Raw genomic sequence first — 21,873 nt, forward strand, 5'->3', positions numbered from 1 at the left:
AATCCATTCCAGACGTCCGTTCGACTTCCAAAACGTTTGGAAACCAAGGCGCAGCTTCTGATTGGCTGCAGAAAGTTCCTTCAGCCAATCGGAACCTATGGAACCCACATCAGACATTTGGATTCCAAAGAAAGTTCGCAAACTGGAACACTCACTTCCAGGTTTGCAGCGTTCAGGAGCCAAAACATTTGACTTGTAAGGTATTCAACTTCCAAGGTACGACTGTATCATGATTTTGCATAGCACATGCACACACACAAGTGCAGCACCTCTGCACACACACACACACACACACATACATACATACATACACCAGTGGCTCCTATGGCACTTTTTCTTTTCCTAGTGGTACTATCACGACTGTCTCTCCTTATCCTTGAAAGCCTGTTTATGTTCTTCGGTAATTTACATTCCCTCCGCCATAGAAAAAGCATAGCTGTCGTTTTTGTATTTTATCCAAACTAAAAATGGTGGGGTGTTGTTTTTTTAACCTTTCTCGCTGTTTTCTGCTGTATAGATTGAAATCATAGGTATTCATTTCTAGCTACCTAGCCTGATAGAGTTGGAAACACCATTCACCTCCTAATTGCTTCAAGGACCTGACACATTAACAGTGGAAGTAGTGATATCGCTGTGTAAGCTAATAGAATCGTGTTACTGTAGGAAGGCATGAATTTGACACCGTGTACTAATTTTCACTGCTGTCAATAGCAGTACATTGTCCTTGGGGCCAGAGTTAAATGAAATGTCCCTGTTCCTCTCAAATATGTCTTTTTAATGGACAGTTTCTGGCTGTTGGAAGTTTGTTGTTGCATTAACTAATCAGCAAGAATATTTATTTCAAAGATTTTCCCTAGTCCGTTTCTGTGACAAACCCTGTCTTAAGTTCCACAGCAAACCTATAACATTGTAAAAAGTGTTATTATATTTTACAAGAAGGATGGAGGATTTGTGGTCTGCCAGATGTTGCTGGACCACACTTCCATCATCTATGTTAGCTGGAGTTGATGGGAGTTGGGAGTCCAAGAAGCATCTTGAGGGCCACCCCTGCCCCAAATGAAGGCCCCAGCCACTAATTGTTCTTCTTCTTCTTCTTCTTATTTTATTTATATGCCACCCATCTGACTGGGTTGCTCTGAGTGGCTCCCAACACAAAATAGTAAAAACATGATACATCCCTAGGTGTTGCCATCATCACAATGGACCATATTGCTCTATAGGCAGCTACAGATTGCCTCTTAGACAAGAACATCCAGGAGGAGTTCTTAAAATATCAGGCAACTTGCTAAGCTCGAATGACTCAAATACTCTGGCTTAACTGGGCTGCAGAATGTTCATTGCAGCGTATCTTTGATGAATGTTGCTGGTGGGACACGCCCCTTTCCCATCCAAGTAGCCTTATTTCGCCATTGTTGGTTTGTGCAGATGTAAAAAGGATATCCAATACAGACCAGTTGTACTAAACAGTTACATTTAGAAAGCAGTTTCCCAAAGCTGAACAAAAAGGTGCTCGGTTAGGAATAGCATGCATTTTTTAGGAAGAAATTGGGGGGGGGGGGAGAGAGAGAGAGACTTTCACTTCATTCCACAAAGAGGTGAAGTTCAAAGTAGAGAATTGGAATTCATTAATGATTCAGAATGGTTGGTTTCCAATTCCATCCCTTTAGTCACAAGGCAAATCATGGTCGATATTTCTCTGTCAAGGTCACCACTATTGTGCCCTGCTCCCCAATTCATATGCACATTGTCACCTTTTCTTTTCTTTTCTTTCCCAAAAGACCTCCAGCCCCTGCTGTATCCTGTCAGACATTTAGGAAGCCTTATCTAGCCATTCTTCCTTCATGAGGAAAAAGGCAGCGTTGGGAAACGCTGTCATTTGAGGCCAGGAAAGCAGTCCTGAACTGGATGAGACATGACCTCTTCTCATCCTGTCTTATTTTGCAGTTGATAGGCTCCAGCAGGACCTGGCATTTTGTTTTTAAGCCTATAAAAAAAGAAAGCAAGTGAGGAAGAGAGAGTAGAATAATAATATATAGTAATAATAATTTATTATTTATACCCCGCCCATCTGGCTGGGTTTCCCCAGCCACTCTGGGTGGCTCCGAATAGAATATTAAAAACACAATAAATACACCAAACATTAAAAACTCCCCTAAACAGGGACAATCCTCACCTGCCTTCTCTCCTGCCTGACTTCCATGGAGGGAATTCTTCATCCTTGGTTTAGCCTTGACCAGATGAAACTGAGTAGGAAAGAAATAATGTCACCTCAGACCAACCTTTACCTGTAACAGACCATGCACATATATTATCTCCAGCAGCAGCTTGCATCTCTCTCCCATCAAGGCTCTGTAACTGCCAGAAAAAGTCACTGCCAGTATGGCCTTCTGGTGGGTGTGGGCCCTTCGCTGTTCTTAAGAAAAAGCAGGGAAGCGTGAGTTGTTTTAGATTTTTAAATGAGCCAATCAGTTTCTGATCAAGTGCAGGTTTCAAACAGAGACTCTTGATACTTTCCTTCCTGGATTGTGGGACCACCTAGCCACAGTCATTCTTAGCAAAGCGTGTCCTCACTGTGCTGGGCCCAGGGGTAGCCCAAGCCACGCGGTCCAGGTCCAGTCCTGAATCCAAGGGCTCCGCGAGGAGTCAGTCCGACAGGGCCAAGGCAGGACACAAGGCAGGAAACCAGGCAAGGTCAAGCACAGGATATCAGGCAGGTTCTGGCAAACAGCAATGTTGCTCCCGCAACCTGGGGCGGGATCCGACAGCCTTTTATCTTTGTCGGGGTAACAGCCGGTCCTGATCCCCTGGTGACTCATCTCCCTGTCTCTCCCGAAGGCGAGCACTCCTACTGCGAGTACTCAGGTCTCTCCTTCTCTCAGACCTAAGCCTCTACAGCTCAGGAGATGTCGGTGGGTTACTAGACCCAGAGGCCGCCACAGCCTCTCCTGACCCAACTGGCAGTGGAGCAGCTGTAAGCGATTGCCCAGCTAAAGGCAACAAAGTAATCCCTGTATCTGGAGCCAGGGCAGGCTCAGGCCCCTGACTCGGCCCAGCTGGGGCTTGTTGGCAGGGGAACCTGTGCAGACTGGGGCTCTTCAGAATCAGGCCCCAGACTTGGTTCAGACACCGCCTGAGGCAAAAGATCTGGTGCAGACTGAGTTTCCTCTGGCTCCGAGTCCAAGCCCGAGTCCCAGGCCATCTCACTCACATCCCCATCCAGAACAGACACTGCAGATTCTGTTGTTTCAGGTATAAGGATCAGTAGCAGCAATTCTATGCTTTGCCCTTCCGTCACTCTTGAACTTTGAGGCTCTTCACCACAGTGGCGTAGCGTGGGTTGTCAGCACCCGGGGCAAGGCAAGTAATTTGCGCCCCTAACCTGTGGATTTGCGCCCCCTAACCCGTGGATTTGCACCCCCTAACCCTAACCCCCAGATGTTGTGCCCGGTGCGGCCGGCCCCCCCTGCACCCCCCACGCTACGCCACTGCTTCACCAAGATCTCGGAAGGTCCAGCAGCTTTTCTGATGGAGAAGGGGATCTACAAATATCCACTCCTCAACAACCTGCATGCTTGTTTCTTTCTTCGTTCCTAGGTCCTGTTTCTTAAACATTTGGAAATAACAAGTTCTGTCTTGTAGAGGCATAGTTTTGTCATCTGCAAGGATGACAAAATCAGTCACTCCTTTTGTACTTGGTTCTCAGTGTGTCCATAGAATAAGTCTTTCTGTATCCCAGCAGCATGAACTTGGTGAGTGTACTTGTGACGCTCCTCTAACATGATGTTGTGACCATCTTCAGTCTTCGTCCAAGCTTCTGGAAATGAATATTTCATACTTCAACTTGGGCAAGATTCTACTTCAAATTCAGATTATTGGGACTGAACCAATATATGCCTGCTTCCAAAATAAGTGTAGTGCCTCTCTGGCGAATAAATACTCTCCCTGCGGAGGCTTGACTGGCACCTTCATTATATATATTTAGGCATCAGGCAAAAACATTCCTCTTTTCCCAGGCCTTTGGCTAATTTAACAATCTATGGCCTTTTAAACTTGGGGGGGGGTATGGTTTTTGTTTATTACCATGGTATGTAGGTAACAAACAAAAAAGAAGGAAAAGAGCATAAATTCCATGGATTAATAGTGATCCGTCTGGCACTAATATACTTTGCACACCTCGTCAGGGGCCACTGTGTCCTAGTCAACATGGCTGCAAATGTGCAGTGGTGCCAAAATGCATGTGGTTTTTGGAACTTATGAGCCTAATTCATGCACCTCAAATCTCTTCCTTCACATTTCTCTGCTTTAACACAATCTGGGCTGTACTGACTTGGAAAATAAGTGGGCTACCTCTAAGCTCATAGTTATTCCACAGAAGTGATCTACATCCTCTTTGCATCTATGTCCATTTGACTAAAAAGTATGTGGCACCACCTGGATGTTTTTGTAGCTTGATGCCAGTGGTATGGTAAAAAGAACTCAATCTGGGCTTAGGTTGTGGTCAGTGCTTTTTTCAGGGGGTACTCAAGGGTACACAGTACCTGCACCTCTTTTTGTTGTTGTTAAAAAGTGTGGCACTTGCTGTAACAACTTCATGGTGAATTCTGGCACCCATTTTTCTAGCACTGGTTGTGGTGGATTTGGTTCCTTCCAAAATAGCCTTTAGTCAGGGTTGAAACAAAGAACTCTACAGAAGCAGTATCAGCCCTTGCCAGTACCCTGGAAAACTTATTGTCATCTTGCATAGTTTGTCAGCTTATTTTGTGAGCCCCCCCTCCAGTTCACAGGGTACCCAACCTCTTAAAGCCTTTGGACCCACTACATTCAAGATACTGATTTTGAAGACTGACTGGTGGTGGTCACCTCAGTATCAGAGTTTGGGATTCTGCCTTTAGGGAAAGAACTGTGTCGTTACCTGCTGGGAAATGTAATCTTTAGGCCCATTAAATATTTTATTCTTAAGATTGACCTGGCCTTTTCTGCAGGGTGGAAGATTTGTTCTACTTTTGTTCTGCCAACTGCCTGCTACTCCTTGGGGGGAAATTCTTGATGTATACAGAGCTCTCATGTGTTATGTAAACAGGATGAAGCTCATTTGACAACACAGACCCTATTCTTACTTTGGAAGAAGTTATCTTTGGCAGGACAGTATCTATGACCTTCCTGGTGCACTGGATTCAGGAAAGTATAGGTCTGCCCTCTACCTCTTGCAATTTGCAGCTGTTTGAAGGCATGCTTGCTTATTCCACAGGGAGTGCTGCAGCCTTGGCTTCTTGGGCCACTTTTGTGATCTTCACCGGGTATTATCCTTTGCCATGATAAGAAGCAGGATCAAGGGGCTGTCCACCGGGGACATACTACTTTTTAATGTCCTAGCACTAGCTCCATCCTTCCCTTGAGGGAAAAGAGAGAAAACTAGGATTTGTCTGCAAATTAGTGTTATTCTCAGGTAAACATTGTGATGCCCTGATCTGATGGAACATAGAAAGTTGTCTTATACCAAGTCAGACCACTGGTCCACTTAGCTTGGAGTCATCTACAATGTCACAAAGATAAAGAAAGATGAACTAGAGAGAGAGAGAGACCAGAGGTTTAGAAAACAAGAGTGCTAAAGTTGGGAGTGCAAGATAGTTGGAGGAAGCTTCACCACACCCAAAGCTGTGGGCTGCAAATGTACTAGTTGAAAAATCTGAAAGTGATGACCCTTTAGCCAGTTAAACCCTGACTTGCTAACCTAAACCCTGACTTGCATTCCCTTGACCTAATAATGGGGCATTGCTTTAGTGGGAGAATGGGATATTTCCACCTCTGATATCAGTCGCCATACATGATTCTTATTAAATACTAGTACAGTTGAATCTTTCTAGTCCACCTCTTTTTAATTTACTGGCTCCCGTTAGAATGATTGTCACAAAATGAATGCATGTGACTAAATTTTGATTCACACTTTTTTGGGGGGGGGATTGGGAATGGAACCAGTGGAGAGAGGGGAATCCTTGTCCCTTCTTCCAGCTTCCACTTTCTCTTTGCAGATTCTCATAGATTGTCTCACTCCATGAGATTGTAAATTGAAGGCGGATAAGGCTATGTTCTCCTTTCACTGTCAGAGACAGTAAGCCTCTGAACACCAGTTGCTCAGATCCTGCTTTCAGGCTTCACTGAGAAGTTGCACAGAAAGGGGAAATAGAAAGAACTTGGAGTTTGACTTTAAGGATGATCAATACCTTGGCTATTTAAATCATGTAGATACTGCCTTCATCCTATGAGCTTGCAAATTACATTTATTTTGCAGGTGTAAACCAGTTGAATAATTCAGATGCCTTCCAGTAAAAACAGACAAATAAATGTGGATTGTTTATATGGAAGTAAGAAAGTATTCAGTATGTGAGATGTCCAAAAACAAAAGAGGAATAGACATGTCTGTGTAACTAGGTATCTTAATTTAACATTTGTTTTAGAAACTAGGGCACTAGATAGGGTGAATTTTTCATGTTAGGCTTCCAAATCTGAGAAGAATATAGGAGGCATTTGAAGATGCATCAGATATTTAGACAAGGTAAAAACATAAGCATTGGAAAGGGGAAGGAACCTATCTATGGTGATTGAATATGTTATATAATACTGGCATTAGAAATATTTTAGAATTGACTGCTAGCATTTGGCTTTATCATATATCAAGGGCACAAGTAATCAATAGCTGTTAAATATAGCAGATCCAAATGTGTAGTGGCTCATAAGACTACATCACTCAGGGACCGTATGCTGTTCAGTTTTATTAATCCCTGTGACATTATACTTACAGTTTAAGCAGGTTTCATGTATGTAATACTGATTTAATGTTGTTCATAAAAAGCCACTAATAGAAAAATCCATTTCTATTGCCTTCTCTCCCTGTGTTTCTTGGGATACACTAAATGAATGGCCATGGAAACACAATGTATTTCTGAATAGCCATTGGAAAGCATTAAATCAAAGGTGGTTGCTTGCTCCTCCAGAGGTTTTTAAGGCCTGCCCTGCTGTACCCAACATCTACCCTCATATGCATAAAAATTGAGTTGTCAAATGGCCATAAGAATGCATTAGTACAGCTTAGCTCTGTTGAATCAGCTACAGGCATTGCTGCCTTCTATGTCAATGAAGTGTGTTAACAAATGGCCGTAGGAATCTGTTGAGATGGGGAACTGAACTTTGACCTGTATGAATCACCAGGAGCCCAACTAATACATCTAGGCTATCCCACCCTGCACCCTGCAGAGGAATATACAGTACTTCTAGGATTTTGCCTAACAATATTCCAGTGTCTTCGTAGGCAATTAGAAAGTGCATAGGTTGTAGCTTTCCAGAACCTAGAGTCTAAGAGTATGTGTGCGACCGCACAGCTGAAGAAATAATTTAACTTTAATTAGCAAGGCAGTGGGATAGACTTGAAAACCTGGGATAGTGAGATAACACACGTGCATCTGCTATTAGTGAGAGAGAAAACTACATTCTCATGAGCTGATTTACCCAGAAAGCTGAGCAAATGGAGCCATCTTTTTAGAAAAGGCTTAAACAGTTTTCTTGCCAGGCCCCTCTCTACTCCCCACCAGCCATACTTCAACTACAGTAGCATATAGAAAAGGGCCTCTCGGGTAGATCTTCGGCAGCAAACAGGCTGGTAAGGGAGAAGGTGGTAATTTAGGCAAATAGTCTCATAATAAAGCCTGCTTTTCATAAACGACCATGGGAATGCCCTGGCACACGTTGTCAGTCCTAAGACATTTGTAGGCTTTAATGCCTGCCATGTCAATCAACCCAATTTTGAATGGCCGTTCCATCCAGCATTTTGGATTCTCCTCAATTGCTTCCTCTGACCCAAACCTGTCACAGCCATCCTCATTTGCATAAAAATCAACAGAGTTTCCAGATGGCCACAGAAATGAATTGCAATGGGCTGGGATTCCACTCCTTGCCTTGTCAGCCTCCAAATAATGCTATACAAAAGGCTTGTCAACCTGAATGGCTATTAAAATACAGAGGGTTGGATGGAGAAGGTAATGCTTGATCAGTGCTATATAAATGCATTACTCGTGGTTAGGGATAGGTAATCTATCAATTTCAGTTTCCCATTTTTCCAATTTTAAGTTCAGTTCTCCACATTTCTACAGCAGTTTGCAACTTTGGTTTTAAAAATCCTCATAAAAATTCATCAGCATGTTTGTGTGAATTTCTCCTAACATACATGTATTTGCATGCATTTGAAAAACAAATTCCGTTAATATAGTGCATTTTGAATGTTATTTTCTTCATTAGTTACATTTTTATGGACACACTACCTCAGTTTATGCATTTTTGTACGCATTACTTGGTGGAGAACTGCACTGTGAAATTCAGAGAAGTGTGGTTTTGAGTGAATTTTGTATTTCAGTTAACATGTTGTTTCAGAAAGTTTAAATCAGGTCAATTCACCTTCAGATGAGAACTGAATTGAATTTCTCCCCATCTCTCCCCACAGTGCGCATTAACTAACCACTAGTTTGCATCAGGAGTTAACAGTTGTTGCTGAAGTTCCCATTGCAAAATATTATGTGGCCAACCTGTCTCTAGTTTCATTCTTCATTTATGTAGGATGGTACACACTGCAGCTCTGTGATAGTGGCATGATTAATACAGAGTTTACATACACAGAAACACATTTTGTTGCACTAAATTGAAATTAAGATTTGGCCAATAAGAAGCTGCCATATCCCAAGTCAGACCATCTACCTCAGTAATGTTTACACTTAACTGGCACCATCACACCTGGGTTACAAGTTTTCCCAGCCTACCTGGAGATGCCAGGAACCGAATCTGGAACCTTCTGCATGCGAACTGTTCCCCAACTGTGGCTGACATCTATGAGCTATCAGCTCACATGTTACATTGACCCTAATAATGCAGATATACAGACTGTGCCCACATGTACAAAAACATGCCCTTACTTGCTGCCTGAATGCCATGAAAGATGCCATGTCATTTAAGGTTAAGAGAAATGGAATCACTGGACTCAAAGCTGTTGTATAAAGTAGGGCAGGTTTCAATCTGTTCTGAGCAAAGTCTTGGTTTCCCCTGATCTGATTCCAAGTTTAGTCACAATTATGCATCCCACCCAGTCTCCTCAGCTGTTTATAGATAAGAATACGTGCTCACAGAGTACTTTTCCTGTCCATGCATACCCACCCAGTCAGTTCCTACTCCTCCCTCCATAACAAAAGAAAAAACGACACAGTCTTTTACTACTTCTGCACAAACTAGTTTAACTTTAGCACACTGCCTTTAATTTCAGAAGGAACTGGTACTGGTTTCCTCTACTATCTTCCTCTCGATGAGTAGCTGGAAGTTACTCCATTTACCCAGCTGCAAACCCCCCCCCCCTTGCAGAAAGCAGTTAAGACAAGAGGGATGTTCCAGCCATGAATTTTTGCCCTGACTTACTGACCTACTTCTGAGTCCTCTGGAGTAGAAGCTGACAAATGCTGGATCTAAATAGAAATTCTAAAACATTCATTTACAGTGAAACACACAAACTCACTTCCCATCTAAACAGGACTGAAACAGGACTGAAATTGATGTGTGCAAACATAGACCTGGATCCAAAGAACTGCATGGTCAATTCTCTGTGCCAGAGGGATCTTTGAATTTGTGCTTCTCAAAGAGCAGCTCTTTTTTGAAGCAGAGAGCAGTTTAAAAACTGGTTTCTGATTTGGTGTGGGACTAAAAAGTCATTGTGGGTATGCCCTAAGCCCTTTTGTGCACCTGAAATGGCTTTTTGGATCCAGGCCACAATTAGCAACAAGGCAATCAGGGTGGTTGGGGGGAAAAACCAGACAGGTTATTTGCATTTTTATGGCATGCACATACAAACACTTGCATTTTAAAAAAAATAATAATCAGTCAGTTAATTCAGAATTACAACTATCTGCTAAAATTTAGTAATCTCAGCCCTGTCTTTTCCTGCCCTTCTATCAGGTCTAAACTAGATGTAACATTAACTGCATCAATGCAATTAAACTGCAAGTTTCTTGTTATGTAAATATCGGCCAAGGGGAAGCCTTGGCAGCTTTGGAAATTGAGTGGGGAAGGGAAATATAGCTATTTATTTCCCTGACACAGCCTCTACAAAAGCCACCTGCTAAAACTCTTTGCCTCATCTCAAATGACCCTGAGCTTCCTCAGTCTTACCCTCAGTTGCTTTTTTACATAACAAAAAGCATGTAGGTTAATTGCATCTTGTCTAGCTTTATGTGTACTTCCCGCCTCTTTCCTGCCAGAGAGGTGGCTGTTCATGACATAGAAGAATATGCAGAGATCTCCTTCAGTTTCTTTGTAGTAAATAAACACCCTCTGGAGGGAGGTTCTTATGAATAAATAGTTTAGGTGCAGACTGTTAAACTGGAGTGAGTGGTGCTGGTGTGAGCAATGGAATGTGTTAAATGACCTTAAGTTATGTTGAGCTTGATCAACACCCTTTTCTGTTGCATTAATGCCAGTGCATCTCGTTGCAGTTGAATTTAAACAAGTTGGTCTGGTAGACCACATGTGGCTGTCATTGCAAGACTGCGATAATGAAGGTGAGACCATTAGTTGTATAGACTCATAGCTCATGGACCAGAGATAAAGACTAAAATCCATTTTTCTTATTAAAAATGGATATACTATGAAATGATTCCATCATAGTAGTAGTCTTAGCGCAAAACATTCTTACCATTATTGTGTTGTGTGGTCCCATATATTTCATTGGTCATTTTAGTTTCACATCCATCCATCCTAAGAGACATAGCAATTGGAGGATAAGGAGGAATATTACCTTTCTCCAATTTGAGAAATGAAGAAGTTCAGTAGAACATATTGTTATATCTGGTGACTCCAGCCCAGAGTTTTATGGACGCTCTGATATGTGCCACAGCACTGGCACAGATTTCCCACAGCATTTAAAATTAAATAACAAAGCTCCAGGGATGTGTATGTTAAGTTGCCTTCCCCCTTTAAGCCTCTGAAGAAATATTCTCTAATCATACCTTTGTTTGGCCAAAAGTTTGAGGATTTCTTAGGACTCTTTGAGTCTCATTCCAAAGACCCATTGAACCATTCACAAAACTGCTTCAGTACTTTGCAAATTGACTGGTGACATCAACATGTATTTATATGTTCATTCTAATTATAGGTCACTTACTATGCACAGTTTACAATATGGTAAATCCTAATACATAATCAAAATGCATAGATGTACAATAAGCACGCGGGTGGCGCTGTGGGTAAAACCTCAGCGCCTAGGACTTGCCGATCATATGGTCACCGGTTCGAATCCCCGCGGCGGGGTGAGCTCCCGTCGTTCGGTCCCAACTCCTGCCCACCTAGCAGTTTGAAGGCACCCCTAACTGCAAGTAGATAAATAGGGACCGCTTTATAGCGGGAAGGTAAACGGCGTTTCCGTGTGCTGCGCTGGTGCCGGCTCGCCAGAGCAGCTTCGTCACGCTGGCCACGTGACCCGGAAGTGTCTCCGGACAGCGCTGGCCCCCGGCCTCTTAAGCGAGATGGGCACACAACCCCAGAGTCGGACACGACTGGCCCATACGGGCAGGGGTACCTTTACCTCTTACAATAAGCACATAGCTTATAAGCCCCTTACGTCAGGGCTGTAGTTCAGTAGTAGATAATCTAATGTGCATGCAAAAGGTCCCAGATTCTATGGTCATAAGGTCTCAACATCTACAGTGACCGTAGAGCCACTGTCAGTCAGCATAGACATTACAGAACTAGATGGACCACTGGTCTGATTCAGTATAAGGAGGACTGACTCATGAGACCATTTCAGTATGTGAAAGCTGTGAGGGAAAGCAGCTCTGCTCCTTTCCTTTCTGGGTATGGAAATTTTCTTGGAATCTTTTTAATGCGATTAAAAAGAGGGAAAGGGTCATAGATGAGGGGTGGCAGAGTATATATACTTTGCATTCAAAAACCTCAACTTTAATCTCTAATGTCTCCAGTTAGGAAGTTTGTGGGTTCCAAACGATGGGAAAGACATTGGCATGAGACCCAGGAGAACCTTTGCCTCATAGAGTAAACAATGCTGGGCTGGATGGGCAAATACTTAGTTAACATATTTTTAGACTGCCTTTTAGGGCCATACTCTCATAAAGCAGCTTCCATCATGCATAAAAGACAATTCAAATAGTGTTTCCTGGTATTATGTCAGCTTTCTATGTTTCTAATGGCAGACTACTGGCAGACTGGACTGGTTTGTTGTTGTTTTAAAAAAAGCTAGCAAACTTAGTTATATGAGGAGTTCTGAGCTGAAATCTAGTCATGCTGGTGACAGAAATGCAAATGTCACTAAATAAGAGTGCCCTGGTTTAATAATAATAATAATAATAATAATAATAATAATAATAATAATAATAATAATAATAATTTATTTGTATCCTGCCCTCCCCGGCCAAAGCCGGGCTCAGAGTGGCTAACAACAGGTAAAAATAGCACAGTGTACATAAAATTGCACAGTCAGTTAATTAAAATACATTCTAAAATCAATTCAGAATCAAATTAATGGCAACCGTTGGGTTAGAGTTCTATGAAGATTCTAGAAGGAGAGAGGGGGTCAGACTGTGCCTTGGCCAAAGGCCTGGTGGAACAGCTCCGTCTTGCAGACCCTGCGGAAAGATGTCGAGTTCCACAGGGCCCTAGTCTCTAATATTTAGCTTTTTAGTGGTATTCCTGGTAGACCTTGTAGTAAGTCACCCATAGCCTACTGTCCAACGTAGCTCAACTCTCTAATTGATTTTATGTTAATTAATTTGGTAATACAGTGGTGCCTCGCAAGACGAAAATAATCCATTCCGCGAGTCTCTTTGTCTAGCGGTTTTTTCGTCTTGCGAAGCAACCCTATTAGTGGATTAGCGGATTAGCGCTATTAGCGGTTTAGCAGTTTAGCGGCTATTAAAGGCTTAGCGGCTTAGTGGCTAAAAGGCTATTAGTGGCTTAGCGGCTTATAAAAAGGGGGGGAAAGCGAAAAAAATCGCAAGACTCGCAAGACGTTTTCGTCTTGCGAAGCAAGCCCATAGGGAAATTCGTCTTGCGAAGCGCATCGAAAAACGGAAAACCCTTTCGTCTAGCGGGTTTTTCGTCTTGCGAGGCATTCGCCTTGCGGGGCACCACTGTATTTAATTACCATTCCATTCTTGTTGAACACGTGGGCTGAATTTCCAGAAAAGTCTTCTTAAGTTTAACTTGGATCTAGTTAAACTTGGAAATATACCAAGGGTTTGTTTTGTTTTTCAATTCCTTAAGCATATATAGCCTCAGATCCAGCAGAGTTAAGCATGCTAAATCCCATTGAAACCTTGGCTAATTCTGTGTAGGATTTAGGCGTCTGTTGGAGACAGCATCCACACTAGGCGTCTGTTGGAGACAGCATCCGCACATTATATCCTGTTCATTTTCCATCTCTTATCACATCAGTGGTGGTTTTAGCTGAATTCATTCCCCTGTACATTTCCATGGTAATTGTCTAAAATGACACTGTGTCCATTTCCTTACAAAATGCATGGTGCAGGTTCATATTTATTTATTTAACTATCACCTTCCAAACACAAGTTTCAAGGTACAAAATACCATTAAAACAGCTTTTAAAAGTGTTAAAAACAGCACAGAAAATAACAGTTTATGAATTTAAAAACAGTGCAAAGTAGGCACTCAGGCAGAGCCGAGACCTTTCCATCCAGCTGGGAAAGTCTGTCGGAGCAAAAACATCTCCAAATGTTTCCAGAAAGTGCAGAGGGTGGGTTCCTGTTGTATCTCGACAGGAATGTTGTCCTACAAAACAGGTTCTTGTAGAATCGATGTAGTAGGTGCAGAGGTTTACATATAATGAGAATAAACTTCTAGGTACACTATTAATAGCAAAAATACCATTTTTTTAAGCACACTGCAAAGTTTTCTGACAACTTCAATACAATATAATTTTAACTGAATTTAATTCAGTCTTGCTATTCTTAGCAAGAGCTGCCACTGTAACCAGATCTCATAGAGATCTGTACTCCCCATCTTTTTCAGTATTGGTAGAGGATGGTTTTATGATGCAGCCCATTGCAATTATTTGCAAGGTGAGTGAGATGTAAATTCATAGCACAAAACCTGCCAGCGTATCGTTTTGAAAGGAAGTTTATTTGAAAGCTGCAGTTTTTTTAATGCCCTTCATTCTCACTAATCAATAAAAAAGCAAGGAACTATATCTTCAACACAAGCAGAATCGTAGAAGGAAGTGCTTATTAGACATTGCACAGGGCAATGTGAGAGTAATGACCCTGCATTTGAGAAATGCATCGTAAATCCTAGATTAAAATGCTGAATACAATTTATATTTCTCTTTCTGTCTCATGCCAGGAAGATGTATATGCTGTTCAAGGTTTCAGTGGGAGAGAACACCGTCAAGTAGCCTAAAATAGCCTATTACAGGCAAGGCCACTGCAAAAGAGTTTGAGGAAATCAGCAATCATTGCCGGCAGGGCATGAGGCTATTAACGCTGCCCATATTTTTGCTGTCAGAAATGCTGAGTCTGTGGGTCATATCTTAACGTTCTACCCCACTAATTCATTTTATATTGAGATCAGTGTTAACACTTTTTCAAAAATTAAAGTGTGTACAATTCTATTTCTCTCTCACACACAGATACACTTTTATTTTATGAACTTGTAGAACGTTCTACCCCACTAATTCATTTTATATTGAGATCAGTGTTAACACTTTTTCAAAAATTAAAGTGTGTACAATTCCATTTCTCTCTCACACACAGATACACTTTTATTTTATGAACTTGTAGATAGATTATTTAAGCTATTAAACATATGAATGAACACTATCAATAGCAATCACATTAATTATTCCAATTTGTCTCCTTAAATTATAAACTTTGTTTCTGTAGACGCTGAGAATATATGGCTTGGCAGTTAATAAGGAACGTGACTTTTATTAGTTGTACAAGAAACTGCATTTTTAAAAAACAAACAAACCCACGTGTGTCTCTTACATACTTATTTCTGTGTTGAGGATTGTGGACAAAAATGTTAACAGTAATGATGCCTTAGTATGATATTGTGGTGTTATGGTAGGTTGTGTCTATAGCTCTACAATGGTTGTGTGTCTGGGGCAGTTCAAGAAAGACTAATAATGGGACTCAAGACTCTTGTTTTCTGCTCATTTCACCCATTGACAGGATATGTGACCTTGTTTGATGATTCACTTAACCTTCCTGTGCATTGATTAATTAATGTGCGAATGGTGTGTAATCATTAGAAATTGTCTAAAGTTACATAGTAAGGGCTCCACACTAGATTCCTACCTGTTATTTGGGCCTGAGCATTTGCTTCAGCTACCATGTAAGAAAACCAGCCAGAATCGCATGCAGATAGGTTAAATGTTCCTTGTTGGATGCCGCATTCATCTTAGGGCAAGATTTATTTCTTACATGTGTAGTCAAAACTGGGAAATTCAATCAATGTGGTGAGATCCTGTACAAATGTACCTGTGGATGGTTATACTGCAGGTAAAAGGATTCATAACTAAATGTATGGTTTCCTTTGCCATTAGAGAAAGTGGAGTGGACTGTCAGTATTCTACAAATTTGACCTATAAACCAGAAGCTCTAAAGCATATTACTGATTGTCGTGCTCACAGCTGAACATTCTGCATAGGAAGTGGGGAATAGTAACATACGTGGAGAGCCCACATCATAGAAGATAAGCAGAAGCGTTTGTGCTGCTAATCATGCCTCTTCTATAGCATACACCATACAATCATATTTCTTTAACGTTTTGGACAGGTCTCACTTCCACTGTTATTCACTTTTCTGTCCTCATCTCTATTATATTGTCGGTACATGGAGGCATAATCCATCACATAGCTATGTGGATGTGTGTGCTGCTCTCATACTCAGCGTTCTCCCCTCTTTCTCCCCTTCTAGCCAGAATCTGGCCCTTTCCACTTCCCATTTCCACTTCACCCCACCAGCCAGTTAACAAAATAAAATGGCAAGAATACAGCAGTTGTCTTCAGTGTTCAACACAGCTGCTGGTAGCTGTGATTACAAAAACCATACAGGTTGTGGGCACGTTTAAGAAAACAGTGTGTCCCACAATTTGAGAAACACTGTCATAAGTTTAAAATAACATTTTTTGCAAATGTAGAGAGGTTACCCTTCCTAAGAGGCAGTCATCTGAGAGAGAGATTTGAGCTTTCCTCTCTCTCTCTCTCTCTCTCTCTCTCTCTCTCTCTCTCTCACACACACACACACACACAGAGAGAGAGAGAGAGAGAGATAAAGGAAGCTTAAAAGGCAGACTTCATAGAATTCTGAGACATTTGTGTATTAGCTGTAGCTATAATTTCACATGAAATTTCAGATTAAGAGGCTTTTTCTGAATATTTATCTACTGCTTGGCATTATGATACACGGCATTGTTCTTTTTGCATAGGAAACAGTTTCCAGAAATCCAGGCGGGAACATTCCCTGGCTTTCTGATAAAATAAATAAATAAATAAAAACAAGGCGGCAACATTAGCAAGCATTGCGAAGTAGCAACTGAACAGGATAAATTATTTCATTTCACTTTCTTCTTGGAATCAGAACTGAACAAATTTGATAAGATTTCCTTTTTAGGTAACATTGCAGCAGCATCCTTCCTTCTTCTTTTTTTTATATTGCTTCCCTTTAACACTCAGCTATTCTTCATTTCTCTCCTAATAAATCATTCTTCATTTAAATGGGTCACAGATACAAGTCTTGTTACGGATTATGTCTGTATCATGTTTAAAATAGCTGAGATTGCATAGGGTATCAAATAACACCAATATGCTTGAGATATATGAGGAAACATAGTGGGGGACAGAAACAGAGTTCAATTTTAGTCAGATTTTAAAGCCAGGAGAATTTTCAGACTCTGCGTCTCCAATTTGAATCACAGAGCCGTGGTGATCATTTTAGGCCATTTAGCCATGTAGTGCATGAAATCCAGAGCTGTCCGGGCTCAGCTTGAAGACCTCTGGCAGTGAGAGCCCACCACCTTTCTAGATCATTGTTTCCATTGTCAAACTGATCTTACCATTCTGCTTCTCCTAATGTCAAACCAAAATCTACCAATCCTGTAACGACTTAAGTCCGTTAGATCTTTGTGATATGCACATCATACATTTAAAGCATGTTGCTTCCTCTTAAAAAATCCTGAGATTTTTAAGTTCAACCCTTGCAGAGCTGTGTTTTCCAGGACCCTAAGCAAACTACAGTTCCCAGAATTCTTTAGGGAAAGCTATGCATTGAAAATGTACTTTAAATGCCATGTGTTTTGAATGGTGTTGATGTAGCCCTAGTGTAAAGCCTTAGGGTTCTGTAAATGAGAAGAGGAGGGGCGGATTGGCAATAACTCCAAAGTCTATGAAAATAATCCTTTATCTCTTAAAAGTAAACAACAACAACAACAAACTATTCACATAACCAGTCAATGACCCATTATACAAACAAATGCACAATGCACAAAACAAAGCATTCCAGAAGCACACAACTCAAACCACTGTGGGTTCCTTAGCAATAGAAGATTTATTAACAAATAATGTCAGCTAACTGTTGCTATTTAAGTCTGGCACACGTCCATCTGGCACAGGTCTTTCAGTCTGTCAGAATTCACTTTCTTTCTGTTCACTTTGATTTCTTCCATTTCTTCCTCTGGTTGTGTTGTTCATCTTCTCTCAGATCTCATCTTATTCCTGACTTTATTTACTTGAGACCTCACTTCCCATTTGACAATTCTCACCATTTTGTGCTCCTCCCCTTTGTACATCTTGTCTTGTAGAGCCCTTAGGAGCAGGCATGGCACTAACCTTGCCCTCTGGAGTAACAAAGAACAAGTCTTTGCTCTCTTCTGTGTAACAGCTCTTTAGATATTTGAAGAGTTCTACCATGTCCCACTCAGTCTTCTCTTCTCCACGCTAAACATATTTAGTCCCATCACTCTTTCCTAATAGCACTTGTTTTTATACCGCCGACCATTTTTGTCGCTCTCCTCCAAACCCATTCCAATTAAGGACACACTCATTCTTTGCCTGCCCTTCACATGATGGGGAAAACATGAGGTACAAGGCAATGTTTAGAGCCCTGCAGCAACCCTCCCTCCAGTTTGATGAGGAACTATTGATGAGAACTCTTTATAATCACCTGTGAATCCACATGGCTGTATTCTCATATAACCTGCATTTAACCAGTTTGCTAATCAAAATACTGTGTGTGTGTGTGTGTGTGTGTGTGTGTGTGTGAGAGAGAGAGAGAGAGAGAGAGAGAGAGAGAGAGAGATGCTTTTTTGAAATCAGCATAAGCAAGATTACCTCAATGCATGGGGCTATCTCTGAAGACAATTTGGAAACTTCAGCTGGAGCAGAATTTGGCGGCCAGGTTGCTCACTGGGGCAAGATGGTTTGAGCATATTACACCAATCCTATCCCAACTGCACTTGCTGCCAGTTTAGTCTCCAGGCCCAATTTTAAGTGCTGGTTTTGACCTATAAAGCTAAAAAGTCACAACCATAATACCTCAAAGACCACCTCTCCTGATATGAACCAACCCAGGCCCTGCAATTCAGACCCTTCTTAATGTAACCCCTCAACAAAAGGTCTGGAGGGCAGCAAAAGGAGAACAGACCTTTCCTGCAGTGGCTCCCTGCTTGTGGAATGCTTTCCCTAGGGAGACTCGCCCGGTGCCTTCATTAGATATCTTGAGGTGCCAGGGGATAATGTTTCTCTATGACCAGGCCTTGGCTGATTAAACATTCTTTGGCCTTTTAAATGTGTTTGTGGGAGGAGGGTTAGTGATTTGCTTTTGTTTTATTATGTATTTTGTGTTCTCGTTTTGTATTTTTAAGTTGTGAACCACCATGTGATCTTTGAATGAAGGGCAGTGTACAAATTTAATAAACAATAAAACAATAATCATTGCGGCCGCAGCATCCCCACAATCTGCTAAACTGGTAATCATGCAGTGCTAGATAGTAAAATTGACACCCTGGGAAAGGTGAGAGCTCTGCTTGTGTATAACAGCCACTTTGATGGGACAAATGTAAGATCAGTATGGCTGTTGGTGTCAGTAGTGCTCCGAAGCACACACCGTTTGTGCTTTCTTGTGTCCTGCTTTAAGCAGTGTCTTGGATTTTCCAAGTGGTGCTTAGCTGTGATCCTGAAGTACAAATCCTTCTGCTAAAAAAAATCACAGTTCATGATTGCCCCACTACTTCAACTCCATTTCAAAATGCTGTGTGCATACCTCCTTTATTAGATATTGGAATGTGCCATGGTGTGCTGGAAGTTGCAGCATGTCTGTGTGTTGTCCCTGGCAAGATGTGAGTAGCTTACTGGGGAGGTAAGAGGGCCACTTAAAAATAAATCACAGTGAAGTGTTAATCACATCAGTGAATGTGGTATTCCTCAGAAGTAGTTGTCATTACAGCAAATATTACCTTATGAAATTAATCTTCTTAATGTCCTAAAGCCTTTCCTTCAAAACAGCTTACGAGAACGCCCCGTTACAGAATCCTGGCAGTTCTAAATTGATTACACTTGCTCTGAGATTATAATTTTGTGTGTGGTTTAGCCAAATCCCTTTTACTCTCTCTATTTTTGTTGGCTTTTCGTTCCACGTTGTAGTGATTGTTTCAGCAAAAAGGAATTTAGGCAAACCTCCTTGGAAACATGAAATAGCTCCTAATAAGCTAGTTTGTTTTTGCACATGTGTCATTACCTACAGTGAAGCAGCAAATAGTACTGTTGCCTCAGGTGTTAAATTAGCAATCAAGTGGAATGCAAATGAAGTAACTGCTGTTTACACCCTTCAAAGCCCTACAGCCTGTATTGATAAACTTTGGAGCAGTTAGAAGTTCCAAAAGTCTCCTTTACGATTGAAGCACATTGGAGAATGTTTCACAGGATAAGCACTCATCCATTTTTATTTTATTTTTTGTGGCCTGCATTCTTTTCTGGGTGGCTCTCTGATCCATGTGATCTTCCCCCACTTTGGGGTTGTGGGGTGGAAATCACACAAACCAGATCTCCTCAAGATTGGATGCTAATGTGGAACGCCCAAGTTATGCAGCAGTGTGGTTGGGAAGGGACTTGCACTGGTCTTCTGCTATGTTGTTGTCAGTACTATTTTTCTAGAAAAAGAGGTGCTGGAACTCACCATGACTGCTCCCCTGGTTCTCTTATGATGGCAATGGCGCCCACCTGAGAGGTGCCAGAACTGAGTTCCTGTGAGTTCCCCCTGAAACCTGGTTATTGTGGTGGTGCCTTGACCTGAACATTTGAGCCAGACACAGTTGTATGTGGTTCTGAATTGTGGCATCCATTTCCGCAACCAAGGATCATTTTTGTTCTGCTCATATTACATTGCTTTCTATTTTGAATATTGTATTTGTTCACACAATGCATATATAACCATACACTAAATAGTAAATGCCTTTTAAAGGGAAAAAGAAGAGAAACCCATGCATGCAAGTCATGTCAAAATATATTTTTTCTTAAGCGTCAAACACATTTCCCCCACTTATGTCATGTGTTTTGTTAAATGCATTCCATATTTATTTGATTCTTTAAAAAATATTTATGTTGATTCATTGTGTTAATTTTGTTTGACTGTTATAAGCCTGATTTCTCATATGTTTATTTTGTTTCTTTTAGGTTCTGTTTTGTTTCATAAGATCCCACTGGATGGGTAAATGAAATAAGGAAAAAAAGAGAGGGGGCGTGTTGAATCTATGTGCTTCTCACTAGGCAGTGGACATGTTGTTGTGCTGTCAATTGCTACGCTCCTTGGACCTCTCTTGTAGAGATGAGTTATGTTTGGAGGACTCTGGAAGTATGCACTGTTTTGGCAACTTCATTTCAAAATCAGCCCCAGGCAGCTATAAAGAAAGCACAAAAATAAACTGTTGTATTCCGTAGCAACGATCCTGCTCACAAAGTGGCATTTTAGCAAAGTTCCACAGTATTATTTCAATTCGATTGTTTGCCTGAACTTAGCTGGAAAGAGAATTAATTTTATAGATAATATTTATTAAAGGTGAACTGCAAATACTTTGTGTACTAAAAAAAGTTAAAATGTTTTATGTCCTCATTTTACAGATTCTTATATTCCAGCCTTTGAATTATAACATTCATACCAATGGCGCAATTGCTCACTTAAAACCTGAGCACTTGCATGTTTGCAGGACTTTAATCAAACATTCTAAAACCAATAAAAAGTAGCTCCACAAAGCTTTCTCAATGTAAGTAGTCTTTAGCATGGGCCGGTGTCTCTGGAGAGAAAATAAGCTGTAAAAATTGCCTCTTAACATGTTGCAGTTAAGGCATTGTTTAGCAGTGTGCCATCTCATGTTCAAAGATCACTCTTTGCTATTCTCAAGAAATCGGTTAGTCAGGAAACGTTATATGACTCTCCACCACTGCTACCATTAAATAAAATATCCTAAATTGCTGTATGTGCAGTTCAAGTACTTCCATGGTCTTCTAGGTCTTGAACCCAACAGCAGTACTATTGCCATTACACTCATACAGCATTACCACCCTTAAACACTTAGGTTGCCGCATATATATATATCCTGTTTCTCTTTTTTGAAGGAGGGTAGGGGGCAGACATATGCCTAGGTGCTGTGGTGGCATCTGAGACAGAAGGAACCCTTTTCAGACTTCAGCTCTGAAAGGTGGCACAACTCTCACTATATCACAGCCTGCTCTGTTAAATATAAAAAGCATGGTGGGTTCTGGGGCAGTTGCCCAAGAGGTTTCATTCTCAAAGGAGAAGTGTTCTGTGCAGCAAAGGAGCATAG

The 21,873-nt window shown here is 41.3% G+C and overlaps 1 protein-coding gene across 8 annotated transcripts in view; it reads left to right on the forward strand.

Moving 5' to 3' along the window:
- Nucleotides 1–21,873, forward strand: part of NTRK2 (neurotrophic receptor tyrosine kinase 2) — a 170,175-nt gene that overhangs the window by 71,805 nt on the left and 76,497 nt on the right. For 6 of the 8 annotated variants that reach the window (XM_081213621.1, XM_081213623.1, XM_081213622.1 and 3 more), the window contains one exon: nt 10,521–10,586. The exons of the other annotated variants lie outside the window; for them this stretch is intronic. In XM_081213621.1, coding sequence (XP_081069747.1) covers nt 10,521–10,586 — 66 coding nt within the window. The remainder of the gene's footprint in view (nt 1–10,520; nt 10,587–21,873) is intronic. 8 annotated transcript variants of the gene reach the window in all.

Source organism: Podarcis bocagei, assembly GCF_964188305.1.
Source record: "Podarcis bocagei genome assembly, chromosome: 11".
Lineage (NCBI taxonomy): Eukaryota > Metazoa > Chordata > Lepidosauria > Squamata > Lacertidae > Podarcis > Podarcis bocagei.